This window comes from Eubalaena glacialis, chromosome 3 (genome assembly GCF_028564815.1).
Source record: "Eubalaena glacialis isolate mEubGla1 chromosome 3, mEubGla1.1.hap2.+ XY, whole genome shotgun sequence".
NCBI classification, from domain to species: domain Eukaryota; kingdom Metazoa; phylum Chordata; class Mammalia; order Artiodactyla; family Balaenidae; genus Eubalaena; species Eubalaena glacialis.
The window spans coordinates 59,437,107-59,452,390 of NC_083718.1; the positions used below are offsets into that span (position 1 = coordinate 59,437,107).

At 37.6% G+C, this 15,284-nt stretch overlaps 1 protein-coding gene across 1 annotated transcript in view; it reads right to left on the minus strand.

Moving 5' to 3' along the window:
- The window catches only part of LOC133087006 (heterogeneous nuclear ribonucleoprotein H-like), a 49,909-nt gene that overhangs the window by 23,756 nt on the left and 10,869 nt on the right, over positions 1-15,284 (minus strand). The window contains 2 exon segments of the mRNA XM_061183783.1: positions 12,053-12,199; positions 13,049-13,100. Coding sequence (XP_061039766.1) covers positions 12,053-12,199; positions 13,049-13,100 — 199 coding nt within the window.

Consider the following 15,284-nt stretch of genomic DNA (forward strand, 5'->3'; position numbering starts at 1 on the left):
CTAATAGATGAGTCCTTTTTAGTTTGTGGTTATCTTCTGCGTGGCAGATTTTTTTTTTTTTTATAAATGTATTTATTTTATTTATTTATTTTTGACTGCGTTGGGTCTTCGTCGCTGCTCGTGGGCTTTCTCTAGTTGCAGCGAGCGGGGGCTACTCTTCATGGCGGTGCGCGGGCTTCTCATTGCAGTGGCTTCTCTTGTTGCAGAGCACGGGCTCTAGGCGCGCGGGCTTCAGTAGTTGTGGCGCATGGGTTTAGTTGCTCCATGGCATGTGGGATCTTCCCGGACCAGGGCTCGAACTCGTGTCCTCCGCATTGGCAGGCGGATTCTCAACCACTGTGCCACCAGGGAAGCCCTGCATGGCAGATTTTTAAGTGGTAATTATTAATGCAGTTTTCTTACACTTACTCTTTCCTAAATGCCATTCTTTCAAAAGTTTTCTGAATTATATTTATAGTCCCTGAAGTCCTGGGGATGCTCTTCTGTGGGTTTGTTTTTATTTTTTAACCTAAGATGTCCAAGGTAAGATTGTATACAGGAAACAACCATTAATACAGGAAACAGAAAGTAGTAGAATTGTTCTACTTAAAATAACTGCCCCCTAATGGAGGTATAGAATATAAGTTCTATTTATAATGAGAGGGAACAAATGGAGAGGAGGAGAATCTGTTGAAAGAGATTTGCTTGACAAATATACCATATCTACTTTGTGAAATTACCAAGCACCTAAGGACTAGAAAAGTACTCACATACCCCCTATGAAGAGGCTCCTTTGTTTCCTTGATCTCCGGCCCTTTAAATAGTGTCTGGATAATCTCATATTAACTCTCTGGAGCTGTCAATTTATAGGTTAAAAACTGCTGATGTAGGACAGCCATGTGATTAATCAAGATACCAGAAATACAAGCAAGCAGGCAAGATACTTATTTTGGCAGCTTCATAATTGGGACTCTTCAGTAGGAAAAAATATCTCAATCCCACTCCTTTATGAAAGTTCTTTCTATATCTCAGTCTTCACTGTCTAAACCTAAATAGAATTCCTTTCTATTTTTAATCCCCTTTCAACAAAATGAAAGCTGAATTTACACACCAGTTTTTGTCTTTTATCCATCAACACTTTAGTTGAAGAGAAACTACACTGCCTGTTAATCTCAAGTGGGATAAACCCTTCTGACTTTTCCCTCACACCTACTCTAAGTGTGTTTATCACAAAAGTTTGGCTTAGGCAAATAGTTTGATTTGCAGAGATGGTACTGCCTATTTCTCTGGGTGACCTTGAGCAACCTCTCAGATTCTTTTCCTAGGGAATGTGATATTGTTAATAAAGAACTATGTGATCTGTCTTGCCCATAATAATTTTTTTGTTGGTTGATTTCTTGATTGCAATGCAGAACTTAGATTCACAGTACTGAAAATAATAGATCTATTTGTAAAGTTAAACATTCAACTCAGGATTGTTTATAACTAAGAATATGAACGAATTTGACATAGTTCTTCATGAGACTAAAACATGCAAAATCCTACACATTAATACAAGTAAAATGCAAATGATCCCACACTGTGTCCTGAGGGAACTATAAAAATGTATAAGAAATAATCCCTGATCTCAAGGATATTACAGCCTAGTAATGACTTGGTACAACAACTTCTGACACATTTTAAAAGATTCAATACAATTGAGAGTACTCACCATGAACAAGGCACAGTAAAAAAAAAAAAAAAAATTACGATTGCAGTGTCCTAAATAATATCTCTGAAATGCTGTGATTATCAATTAATTTTTTGTCCTTGCTTTTAAAAAAATCAACAAGTTTTACAAGATATTTAAAACAAAGAAGAGTCCTCAGTCCTTCCACTGTTTCCAAAGAAAACGACTTTCAACTGTAGGTGATTTTCTTCATATGTACCTCCATACTTTAAATAACATGCTTGTATCGCTATATCATGTTCTTTCAGTTGTAGGTATTCTCTGTTGTCTTCCCTCACTCCATCACAATTAAACACATACACACACAGTCAGTTCCCATTCCTCATCATCACAATATATTGACTAGATAAGTGTATAGTGTTTATATTATTATGAGTATATATGTTTTCAGAACAGTAGTCAACTATGATCATTTTTGCATAATGTTTTGCTTTCTCCAGAGTTAATAATTTCCATTTAAGTTTAGTTAATTTTCTAATCCTTAATTCAGTCAAACTGTCTGTCAGGTGTTTAAATTTATTAATGTATACTATTAATTTCATTTTCCTAATTATTTCTGTCCGAGGGCCTCTGACCTACTCCAGCTTGGACTTGTTGCATAACTATCATCCTAGGATCTCCCTTGACAAACATCTTGGAGATTCCTTTCACTTCTCTCCTACAACAGATGTCCTGTTTTGATGAAACACAACCTTCATTAAGCTCATGAGAAAGGATATATATAAGGGAAACAAATTTTTTGAGACCTTGCATGTCTGAAAATGTCTTTTTTTTCCCCTCTACATGCATACTGAGTATAGCATTCTAGGTTGGAAATAATTTTCCTTCATGATTGTGAGGCCATTTCACCATTGCTTTCTGCCTTCTAGTATTGCTTCTGAAAAAGCAAAAGACATTCTGATTCTTGATCGTTTGTATGAGACCTCCCTTTTTTTTTTTTTTTGGAAGTTTATAGGATCTTCTCTTTGTCTCCAGTGTAAATTCATGGTCATGTGCCTGGGTATGATCTTTTTTCATCCCTGGTCATATATACTCAGTGAGATCTTTCAATCTGAAAACTCATGAGCTTCAGTTCTGGGAAATCTTTGTAAATCATCTTAATTCCTTCCCAGTTGTTTTCTTATTTCCCTCTGTCTGGAACTCCTATTATTCAGTTGTTGGACCTCTTGGACTTGTTCTCTGGATTTTTTTTTTTTTCCTTCTCTCTAATTTCCTATCTCTTGCTCTTTTTGCTCTACTCTCTGAAAGATTTCCTCAACTGGATCTTCCAAGCTTTCTGTTGAGATTTTCATTTATGCTACCATGATTTTCATTCCAAAGAATAATTTTTGCTATCTGAATATTATTTTTATGTAGCATCTTGTTTCATAAATGTAATATCTTCTCTTGTATTTAAGTTTTTTTCTCCTTGCCTAGTTGCTATCTCCTCAAACTTTCTTTCTTGTATTTATTCATTTTGGTTTTTATCTTTCTATTATATGATTTCTTCAACTTTCTGGTACTCAATTGCTTTTTTGCTCATATTTAAGAGTAGGACACTAAAAGCTGATTGAAAGCTTTGAACATGTCAACTCTGAATTCTAGTGTGAAATGTTATGGATGATTTGTTTGTTAAGGAATCCCTGAATTGTTATCTTTAGCTTTATTTATGTCCTGGTCTGATCCCCAGAGAAGGATCTTCCAATCTCCTGCCTAGAAGGTCTAGGCCTGACTGCCAGTATTTTGGAGTCAACTGTGGTAAGAGGACTTAGGCCTCACACACTCACATTCTCCCATGTTTGGTACAGTACTCCACATTCAACTGTGACTGATGACCCTCAGATCAGAGACCCTCTACAAAGAAAAAGTCTCTAGTCTTTTGTGGGAGGCAGGGAGTAGATAATCAATCAGCAGCATAGAGTGAGAGATAAAATTTAGCTATCTGTTTCTTCATTATCTTTCAACTAATATTCCTTTTTTAACATTCCCCCTACTTTTATTTCTATTTCCAGAGGAACCTGGTCCTGCTAATTCCTGGCTTTTTAAGCATTTCTGCAATGCAAATCAGTTTAGTTCTTGGCTTTCCCCCTGCTAGTTTAGGAGTCCGTTTTCACTGGACTCCTCTCAGTAACCACCAATCTATCCGCTTCATAGCATATGAAATGTCATTAATTTTGTTTATTCTCCTGTTTTCTAGCTTGTCAGTTTATGGCCTTAAATTTTTTTTTAACTAAGTTTTAGTGAAGTTTCAGGAGGGAGCAAAATTAGATGCATATGCAAAAAGGTTCTCCCTTTTACTGAGAACTCCCCATTTATTTTTTTGCTGGGAGACTAGTGAATCAAAGGAATTTAATCCAAACCAAAATCATGAGAAAGACACCATCAAAGGCTAACGTAGCTCTCCTCTTGTTCCAGTAGGCCGTTATGAAGAGAAAAGAATGGCATGTTGTTCCACACAAAAAAATGAAAGCCCATTAAAATATGGGTAGGGTGAAGCATTACTAATCAATGACATATTTCCTCCCACAACATTGATTTAGACTGTACTATTAGTAAAAATTAATGCCTGCTTTTTAATTAAAATACTTTATTTTTAGAACAGTTTTAAGTTTACAGAAAAATTGTACAGAAAATACAGAGAGTTCCCAAATACCCGCCTCTCTATCCCCGTACAGTTTCTCCTATTATTAACATCTTGCATTAGTGGAGTACATTGTTACAATTGATGAACCAATATCGATGCACTATTAAAGTCCATGGTTTCCTTTAGGGTTCATTCTTTGTGTTGTACAGTTGTTGTTTTTTTTTTGGTTTTGAAAAATGCATAGTGTCATATATCCAGCACTACAGTATCATACCAAATAGTTTCATCACCATAAAAATCCCCTTTGCACCAACTATTCAATCCTTCCTTTTTTCCCCTCTCCAAATCACTGGCAACTGCTGATCATTTTACTGTCTCTACAGTTTTGCCTTTTCTAGAATGTCATATTGTTGATATTATACAGTATGCAGCCTTTTCACACTGGCTTCTTTCACTTAACAATGCACATTTAAGGTTTTTCTTATCTTTTTGTGGATTGATAGCTTATTTCTTTTTATTGCTGCATAACAACCCAGTGTATGGATGTACCACAGTTTGTTTATCTACTCACCTATCAAATAACATCTTGGTTGCTTTCAAGTTTTAGCAATTATGAATAAAACTGCTGTAAACATTTGTGTATATGTTCTTGTGTGGGCATGAATTTTCAGGTTATCTGGGTAAATACCTAGGGCACTATTGCTGGATTAGATGGTAAGATTATGTTTAGCTTTTTAACAAACTGAGGAGCTGTCTTCCAAAGTGGCTGTACCATTTTGCATTCCCATCAGAAATAAATAAGAGTTCCTGCTGTTCCTCATCCTTGTCAGCATTTGGTGTTGTCAGTGTTTGGAATTTTAGCCGTTCCAATAGATATGTAGTAGGACCTCATTGTTGTTTTAATTTGCAATTCCCTAGTGATATATGATGTTGAGAATCTCTTCACACATGCTTCTCATATGTATATCTTCTTTGGTGAGGTGTCTGTTCAGATCTTTTGCCCATATTTAAATTGGGTTGTTTGTTTTCTTATTGTTGAATCCTAAGTGTTCTTTGTGTGGGTACAAGTTCTTTATCAGGTATGTGTTTTGAAAATATTTTCTCCCAACAGATGGCTTGTCTTTTTATTCTCTTAACAGTGTCTTTCACAGAACAGTCTTGAATTGTAGTGAAGTCCAACTTATCATTTTTTTCTTTCATGGATCCTGCTTTAGGCATTATATCTAAAAAGTCATCCCCAAACCCAAGGTCATCTAGATTTTCTCCTATGTTATCTTCTAGAAGTTTTATAGTTTTACATTTTAAATTTAAGCCTGTGATCCATTTTGAGTTAATTTTTGTGAATGGTGTAATGTCTGTGTCTAGATTCATATTTTTACATGTAAATGTCCAGTTTTTCCTGTACCATTTATTGAAAAAACTATCTTTTTTCTTTTGGATTGCCTTTGCTCCTTTATCAAAGATCGGCTATATGTGGGTCTATTTCTGGGACTTCTACACTTTTCTGTTGATCTACTTGTCTATTCTTTCATCAATACCACACTGTCTTGACTACTGTAGCTTTATAGTAAGTCTCAAAGTCAGGTAGTGTCAGTCCTCAAACTTTTTTCTTCTTCAGTATTGGGTTGGCTATTGAGTCTTCTGCCTCCCCATATAAATTTTAGAGGAAGTTTGTCAATATCCATAGAGCAACTTTCTGGGATTTTGATTGGGATTGCATTAAATCTATAGATAAAGTTGAGAAGAAGTGACATCTTAACGATATTGAGTGTTCCTATTCATGAACATATAGCTTTCCTCTTATAGATCTTACACATATTTAGTTAGATTACACCTAAGTATTTCCCCTCTCTCTCTCTCCACCCCCTCCCTCAATTTGTGCCAAAATAAATGATGTTTTGCTTTTAAGTTCAAAACCCAATTATTCCTTGATAATATGTAGGAAAACAATTGGCTTTTGTATATTAACCCTGTATCCTGCAACCTTGCTATAGTTGCTTACTAGTTTCAGAAGCATGTTTTGGTTGTTGATTCTTTGGGATTTTGTACATAAACAATCATGTCATCTGTGAACAAAGATGGTTTTATTTTCCTTCCCAATCTGTATACCTTTTAATTCTTTTTCTTGTCTTATTACACTTGTTAGGACTTCTATTATGATGTTGAATAAGAACGGGGAGAGGAATTCTGATCTGGGGAGAGGTTCCATGAGTAATTTAATCAGTCCCTGAACTAATGAAACCAGCATGCCTACAACTCATACTGTGGAAATATAAAAAAGGCAATCTGAACTGTAGACTGCACATACACTATTGGCATGGAAGCAAAAGACTCTCACTCCCTTTCACCACCACTCCCAAACTTCCCAGCATGATTTATGTGGCATCAAGCAACATTCAATATCTAGGTGAGGCCTCAAGCATGCTACTACAAAATAAATGGCTCAAGCTTGGGGCATTTTATTTGGGGGTGGGGGTGGTTTATGGAAGATTTATCCAGTAACTTAAATCTCTGTGAGTAGGAGGTTTTTCCACATAGAGACAAGTAAACAACATTCCATTTAGTGGACTGTGCCTTAGAAGAGCATGAAACTGGCAGGAGATGACATAGATAATGTGACCATACAAACCAGTTTGCCTGAGGTAGTTTTTGCCTGTTGTCTGAGTGTAATTATTAATAGTGTCCCCTTCATTATCAAAATTGTCTCAATTTGGGAGATAAACTATATGGTCATTCTACTTACAGGGGAAGTGAAAACAGTGAGGAGAGACCCCATATGCTCAGAGAGCTCTCCAGAAAACCCTATGCTTACTCATGTAGGCTTCAAGAGTCCCCATTCTTAAAAAGAAGAGAGAGAGGTCATACAGTTTGGTTAAACATTCATACATGCGTTAATAACAGGGCTTCCTGGAATCAGAGATGCTATAACCATTGTTGCTCAAATAGCTGTCAGAGGCATTTTAAGCTATCAAATGGCTTTTAAACTAGATTATCTCATATGTCCCTGCTCACTTTCACCCTGCCTGGAAAGTCCCTCTGAATTTAGAAGTCCTTTACTGGTCTTTGAGAAAATTTCTATGCTCTGAGGAGCCAAATGTAGCAATAACCTGCTTCAGACCACAGGAAGACCCCTAGATATTTAGATGATCTAATAGTTTATGCTTAGAACTAGGTCACAACATTTCTTTCCCATTCAGGGCCTCCTTCCTGTTACTATTTTGAATATTAAATAGAGTCCTCAAAAAATAAATAGAGTCCTCAGTGGGAGGAACTACCTAGTGGATGGCAGAAAAAGTCAATCAACAAATAATTTTTGAGCAACCTCTATGTAGGTCCTTGAGTATATTGTCCTTGGTACAAAAGCTGGCAATATAGTCAATCAATAAATATATTAAACAATTGCTTTAAAAGACCATATTACCCAAATAGTATTGTGAAAGTACAAAATAACCTGATAATTTATGCAGTTTAGAAATCAAGCACAAAAGGAATTAGAAAAAAGGGAGTTGAATTTTTTAATAAGTATTGGAAGAGATTTGGTTTAATAAGAGGACAGACTGTGTGTGTGTGTGTGTGTGTGTGTGTGTGTGTGTGTGTGTGCGTCTTGGTAGTGAAGTAATGAGAATATCTTTGAAGTACTCAAATTAAAATAGCACCTCTCAAGTTAAATTGGAGCTATCATGTTGACATTTTGAAGAAAAGTAGTGATGCGAAGCAGAGTTGTACTATTCATAAACTCCAGATACCATAAATCTAGTGCTATTTAAAGAAATGCAGGAAGGAACTATAGTAGGAAAGGGCCATAAGATATTATTTTTTAAGGCAGATTAAGAAAACCAACTAGATCTTTTAGAAACTAAAAAATACCTTAATTGAAATGAAAAACCCAAGGGAAAATTACTTAATCTAGCTGATACTCATTTTTAAAAAGAGCTTCATGACTGTGTCAAAGGATTATTTGGTAAATGTAGAAAGAATGTATTTTAATCTGAGTTATTAGTTTTAGGCAATAGAAATCAACTCTGGCTGATTCAAATAGAAAAGGAATTTATTGGAAAGATGTTGGATAACTTATAGAATCTACTGGAGAACTGGAGAACCAGACACTGGGATACCTAGCCTTAAGTGATGCTCATAACAACAACTCGAATTGGTACAGTGAGGGCACTATTCCTGCTTACACAAAGCAATATTTGCAACAACCTGCACCACCAATACCATTAACACCAGACACTGTGTCACCAAAAGACAATTCTACCACTCTGCTCCAGGGAGTTGATCTTTCAGCAATTTCTCCTGAGTTTCTCATAGTCTCATTACCACTAGCACCTGCTAAATGTTCTAGGAGAGTGCCTCTGATTGGTGCCATAAATGCAAAGCGTGCTGGAAGAGCAAGTATCTGGAATAGTCAGCTTCTCTAATATAAGATGGAAGCCCCGTATATATACAAAAGAGCTTCAAATACTAGGCAGCCAAAAAGAAAAAGGCAAATGTCACTGCAATTCACTCTTGTAACTGCCCAACAGACGCAAACATACTTCTTCCCATCCTTATACCACTAACTACTTCTGCTCAACATACTGCAATATATCCTTCAACAACTGAAAACGTGTTCTCCATCTCCCCAAAATGGGGACATCATCAGTTGGTGCAGGGGGTGGTAAACAATTTTTTGTAAGCTGTTCTTGTAAGTAAAGTTGTATTGGAACACAGCCATTCCCATTTGTTACACATAATCTGTGGCTGCTTATGTTCTGCAATGTCAAAGTTGAACAGTGGCAAGAGACTGTATGTCTCACAAAGCCAAAAATATTTCCTATCTGACCATTTACAGAAAAAGTTTACCAACCATTGAATTAGTTCATCCAACTTCAAGTCCACAGTTCCTGAGTAATGTCTATTGTTCCTTTAATCCTATCATTATCCCATCACAGTATTCTGTGACCTCTAGACTAACTTATAAAGACAGACACCAACTACACATCCAATATAAAATAGTGCGGAAACAGAGAGAAAATATTTTTAAATAATTTTAAAAGATAAATATATACTTTATTACTTAACTCAACAATTGTTCATTTTTTAAAAAAAGATTTTTTTTGATGTGGACCATTTTTAAAGTCTTTATTGAATTTGTTACAATATTGCTTCTGTTTTATGTTTTGGTTTTTTGGCCCCGAGGCGTGTGGGATCTTAGCTCCCGAACCAGGGATCAAACCTGCACCCCCTGCATTGGAAAGTGAAGTCTTAACCACTGGACCACCAGAGAAGTCCCAACAATTGTTTATTGAATACTTACCATGTGCACTCTTCTATACACTGGAGTTACAGCTGTGAACAAACTTTCTATTAGGAGTGACAGGCAATAAATATCGTTTAGATAGTGATGAGAAGAAAAATAAAATGGGGGGTGGGGGAAGGAAATATATGGAAGAGCAATAGAGTTGCAGATTTAGACAGGGTAACCAAAGATGGCCTTGTTGAGAAGTTGACATTGAATAAAGACCTAAAAGAGATGATGAGATGAGATAAGATATGAGTTATGCAGGTATGTGGGGAAGAAAAATTGAGACAAGGGGAACAGCAAGCACTGAAGCCCTGAGGAAGAAAACCGGTGATGGTGAGAGTAATAGAATATGAGATCAGAAGGAGCCAGATGATGTAGAGTCAAAAAGTCATTATGAAGGACTTCCCTGGTGGCGCAGTGGTTAAGAATCCACCTGCCAACGCAGGAGACACGGGTTCGAGCCCTGGTCCGGGAAGATCCCACATGCCACAGAGCAACTAAGCCCAGACACCAGAACTACTGAGCCTGCGCTCTAGAGCCCACGAGCCACAACTACCAAAGCCTGCGCACCTAGAGCCCGTGCTCTGCAACAAGAGGAGCCACCACAGTGAGAAACTCTTGCACCACAACGAAGAGTAGTCCCCCACTTGCCGCAACTAGAGAAACCCTGTGCACAGCAACGAAGACCCAACACAGGCAAAATTAAATAAATAAATAAAAATTTTTTTTAAAAAGTCATTATGAAACCTTTGACTCTTTCTCTGATGTGACACAGCCGGGGAGAAAATACAGATTATGCTACAGTTCTTCTTCCTGAAAATGGTCATGAGAGCATAGGAGATATTTATGAACTTCCTTCTTAAAGGAAGACTGCACATTCTCATTGCTTTTAGCCAGATATTCACCAGATACTCATCCTTCATACCTGAAAGATCTGAACCTTTGGTGGTCCTGCCTGTATAATTTGCTGTAGTCTTCCATTACCTTATACCTCTGAATATGTCAATAACAGAAGGAGCTCCAAATGATCACCTGGTCTCCATCTATACTACTCCTGCCCCCATTTTGGAGTAGCAATCCTTTTTTCCCCGATATGCCAAATCAATTACCTCAATAAACCATCATAATTCCCCTTTTTTGGTCAATTGGACCAGTGTTAAAAGTGACCTGAAATGACCAGATAAGCGTCTGAGTTTCAAATTTGATTAATTTACTATTGTATTCCCTGCTAGACGCATTCTTCTCTTGCTTTCTCAGACTAATAAATAATCAGAGCTCAGAGCTGTAGGTACAGGAAGCAAAAACATTTTGAGGAGACTATTATGCATTCATTTAGAAGATATTTATCAACAACTGGCATGGACTCTTTAAAACTATCAATGCTATAAAGTAAAAACAAAGAAGCTGGGGAACTGTTCTAGACTTCAAAATGTTAAGAGACATGACTACTAAGTGCGATGCATATTCCTAGATTGGCTGCTGTGTCAAATTTTTTTAAACAGCTATAAAAACATTATTGGGACATTTGAGGAAATTTAAAAATAGGCTGGGTATGTACACCAATGTGAATTATCCTGAATGTGAAAATTGCATTGTGGTTACATAGTGTATGTATCATAACTGATGCATGTTGAATTATTTAGGAAGGATGTGTTTTGATGTCTCCAACTAACCCTCAAAGGAACAGCAAAAAAAAAAAAAAAAAAGTGTGTGTATGTGTATATGAATAGTGCAACTGAAAGAGAAATAAAGCAAATGTAACACAATGTTGACAATTACTGAATCTAGGTGTTTATGAGCTCACTCAGCAAATACTTGGTTGGATGGGAAAAGAGGCTGTGTTTCATCTATAGTATTGGACATTTTGTCTACCTGATTATTGAGATCTTCCTCTGAAGTGGGCATCTTCAGTGAGCATTCTCATGGGACATAAATATTCTAACATTCCGGGCCCATTCTGAGAAATGTGCCCTCATACTGCTTTTCTAAAACTCTTTGTAAGCCACTCTTCACTTATTTTACTTCCAAGTCTCTGACCGTTCATCAAAACTATTAGCTATTGTCCATGAATCAGTGTACATATTTACCTTGTCACCTCTTTTTCTAAGCCAAGTGAACAATGCAATGACCTGCTTAAAATTTAATTGATGGGGGTAGGAGGGGTTCTCTCTTCCACTTCCTTTCAGGATCACCTCTAAATGGAGCTGCAGCCTGATCCTACTCCCTAAAATCCAGACTCATGTATCCAACTGAAGACATCACCACTTGGATGAATAATACATGTCTCAAACTCAATTTGTACAAAATTAAGCCTCTGATCTGTTCTTCTGGCTGAATAGAACTGTAAGCCTTCTGGTTGTAAAACGTGAATATATGTAAGCCAGGATGGGATATTTTTTTTCTCCTCAGTGAATGATCATAGAGAATTCCACATGAAGCCCTAGGTATGGGCTGAGGAAAAAGCAGCAGAAAAGATGCTGTAAATGTCACTTACTTGTACTTTGCTTGTTCATGGCCATACATAAACCACTTTCTCTTGATGATGGAATGCTGCTGGGAACATCAGACTTTATGGCTTGGTTTATGGAGGGCTCCTCAGAATTCATGGCCCCCTGGTATCTTATGGTCAGATATTCAGTCTCTATAAGAGACCAGTATCAAAACAAGAGTTGCTTATCAAAAATAGAGTAGCTACTTGCCAAAAAGAGTGTAGTTTTTCTCCCAAAATATAGGATGCCTCCATTTTGATTCCCCTACGAGAACTTTCCATCATCTCCATACAGCTCCCGGACCTGCCTTGATCAGCTAGAGAAACTTCTCTTGCTTTGAAGCCCTCTCAAAGCTGAGAACCTTTTGCGTTAACCCGAAAATGGGTCAGAGCAGCATATTCACGTGGCATATGTTGCCTCTAAAATCCGAGGGGGCTCGCCAAGCATTGTGTCTCTTTCTTAGTGGTAGGTAGAGCAGCAACCTGATGTTCATTTTAGAGGAAATATCCCAACTTATTGACGCTAAAGTGCAAGTAGTTCTGTGCCAGTGGTGCTCAAAGTGCATTTGATTATGTTATACAGAGAATGTGCCAAAGTTTGTTAGGAGAATCATACCAGGACTTTAAAGCAAAACAAATCTATGCTCTCTTATTAAAAATTATATATTATCCAAGATATAATATATTGTATAAAATACAATAAAAATATATATGTATATACATATATATGTCACTTTTTAAAGAAACAGCCTGTGGCTTGCTATACTGAGCCTTAGTAGATATTGATCCCTGGTGGATACTGAATGCATGCCCATGAGATACCTGTATTCATCATAAACTTAATATTATCTAACTAGACATAAAGTCAAGCATCAGCACACCATCATCAAGTGGAAACAATGTAAACAGAACTATACCCAAGCAGGTCCCAAAGTCACAAGGAAGTTATACGAATAGGTGGTTCACACTCCCAGCATGATGTTTCTGACTTCACTGCCATACCTCCCACATCCCACTTCTGTGGCCTCATGGTTATTTGCTTCTGATCACTTGCCTGCAGAGGGGGAGAAAAAAAATCTAACAAAGTTTATAGAAAGCTCTGTACGATGTGGTAGCTCTTGCCCTAAAAGGACGTCTGTGACATTCAGCTCCATTTAGGTGAACCCTGAAGAGCAGTGTGAAAGAAGTACCTCCCTGTGAGAAAAACTTCAAGAACTATAACTTAGTGGATACTCTGCTCCGTGCAACTGAAAACATTTTATATGGTATGAATGTTCCATATAACACTGCTGCAGACAAAAGAGCTCTGTAAGTCAACAGTATGATATCCATTGGATTTACAGGTCTTGTCTTGCATCCCATCACTCAGAAGCAGTTGGTACTGATCTTATAGAACAGTGACATGGCTATTAAAAACTCAGTTACATTGCCAACTGGGGGATCATGCTATATTGAGATGTGAAGATGGTATGGTCCTGCAGGATGAAATAAATTCTCTAAACCTTTGATTAATATATGATGCCCTGGGAATTCCCTGGTAGTCCAATGGTTAGGATGCCATGCTTTCACTGCCAAGGGCTTGGATTTGAACCCTGGTTGGGGAACTAAGATCCCACAAGCCGCGCAGTGTGGCAAAAAAAAAAAAAAAAAAATATATATATATATATATATATATATATATATACACACACACACACACGCACACACACACACACACGTATGTGTGTGTTTAACCAATGACCCTTTCACAAAGTGTTTCTTTCCTGTCGCCATGACTTTGGGTTCTGCTAGTTTAGCAGTTTTAATAATTAGGGTAGAAGTATATCCTTCAGGGACATAAGAATTTTGTGAAGTGGACAAGTAGAAATGTCTTTTAATCAGAAAATAAAGAATCACAATTTAGGTGAGAAGACAGGACTAGAGGCAGCAGTTTGAGAGTCATCAGGTATCAGATGTAGAGGTGTAAGAGAGCATTAATCCTCTGAAGGAGAATGCAGACTGAACAGCCAGCCAAAGACTGTGCCCTGGGAAATCCCGCAATCAGAGGCTCGATGGAATGAGAACAGACTGATGCAATTGTAATAAAAATCAATGAGACATTTCTAGTTTTAAGTGTTATTTGGCAGCCCCTGACTCAGCCTCTCCCAACTGCTGCCTACATTAAAAGACAAAGAAAAATGATAAAATGTATACCAGTGCAGAACATGAAGACTGACAGGTTGCTGATTGCCAAGAGGAATTATCCTGATTTATGAGGCCAATGGAGTTGAATTCAGAAAAACATTCGGTGGCCCACCCATAGTCTGCTTCATGATTCAGAGCAGATCCAACCCTCTGAAAAAAGGTAGGATGTCTGAGCATCCTTCCCCCATTGTTGGCTTGGTCACTCAGAAAGCCAGGATCCATACAGAGCTGCAAACTGAGCAATCAGCCCTCTTTTGCCTACAAAATCCCAAATCATGCTTTTTGGTTATAGTACTGTCAGAGGCTAGCATCTTTCTGTGTATTTCTGAAGACTGCGACTTCCAAAGTTCATTGGGAAAGGATGGAGTGGGAATGGAGAAGCAGGTAGTGGTCCATTGTGGCCTGGCAGATTTGTCCCTATGAACAAAGTCTACAGACAGAGTGCTGGTCACACTGTTTTCTGAGCTGATAGCAGATCATGAATTCCATTGGTTTGTTTTGTCAGAGAATCAGTTAGTTCCTATCCCTCAGGCAGTAACATTTGGACCACAATGTCCTATCGAAGTATAGCAGAGTAAGGTAAGAAGAAACACTGGGGCTACCCTGGACATGGGCATACTAATCTGACCTCTAGCTAAAGATCTAAGAGTAGAGCCAAAGGAAATCCATACTTCCTCCTGGGCATACGAAGGGTATACTGCCTGTAGATGAGAAAATAAAGAGCGGAGAAAACTGTCCAAACTGACTTAAGGTCTTAATAATTTCCACCAAATCTAGCACTATGAAAAGCTATCACATGTTCATGTGTTTTATTTCCTCAGGTTAGCATTCCTGGCTTTGTCTCCAGCACCTACTAACTAAGGTCAATCTTGCCTGACAATCTTTGAAAAAGATCCAGTTCTTGGTTCACCTTACCCCACAGATTTCATATTTCAGATTATTGTCTGCTTCTCAAGACTGCAAAGCTCTTAGACTTGGGTTACCTTTTGCTCCCTATCCACAGCTAGTGGCCAGCCCTGCCTACTGGCATACAACTTGCCTCAAATCCTGGGAA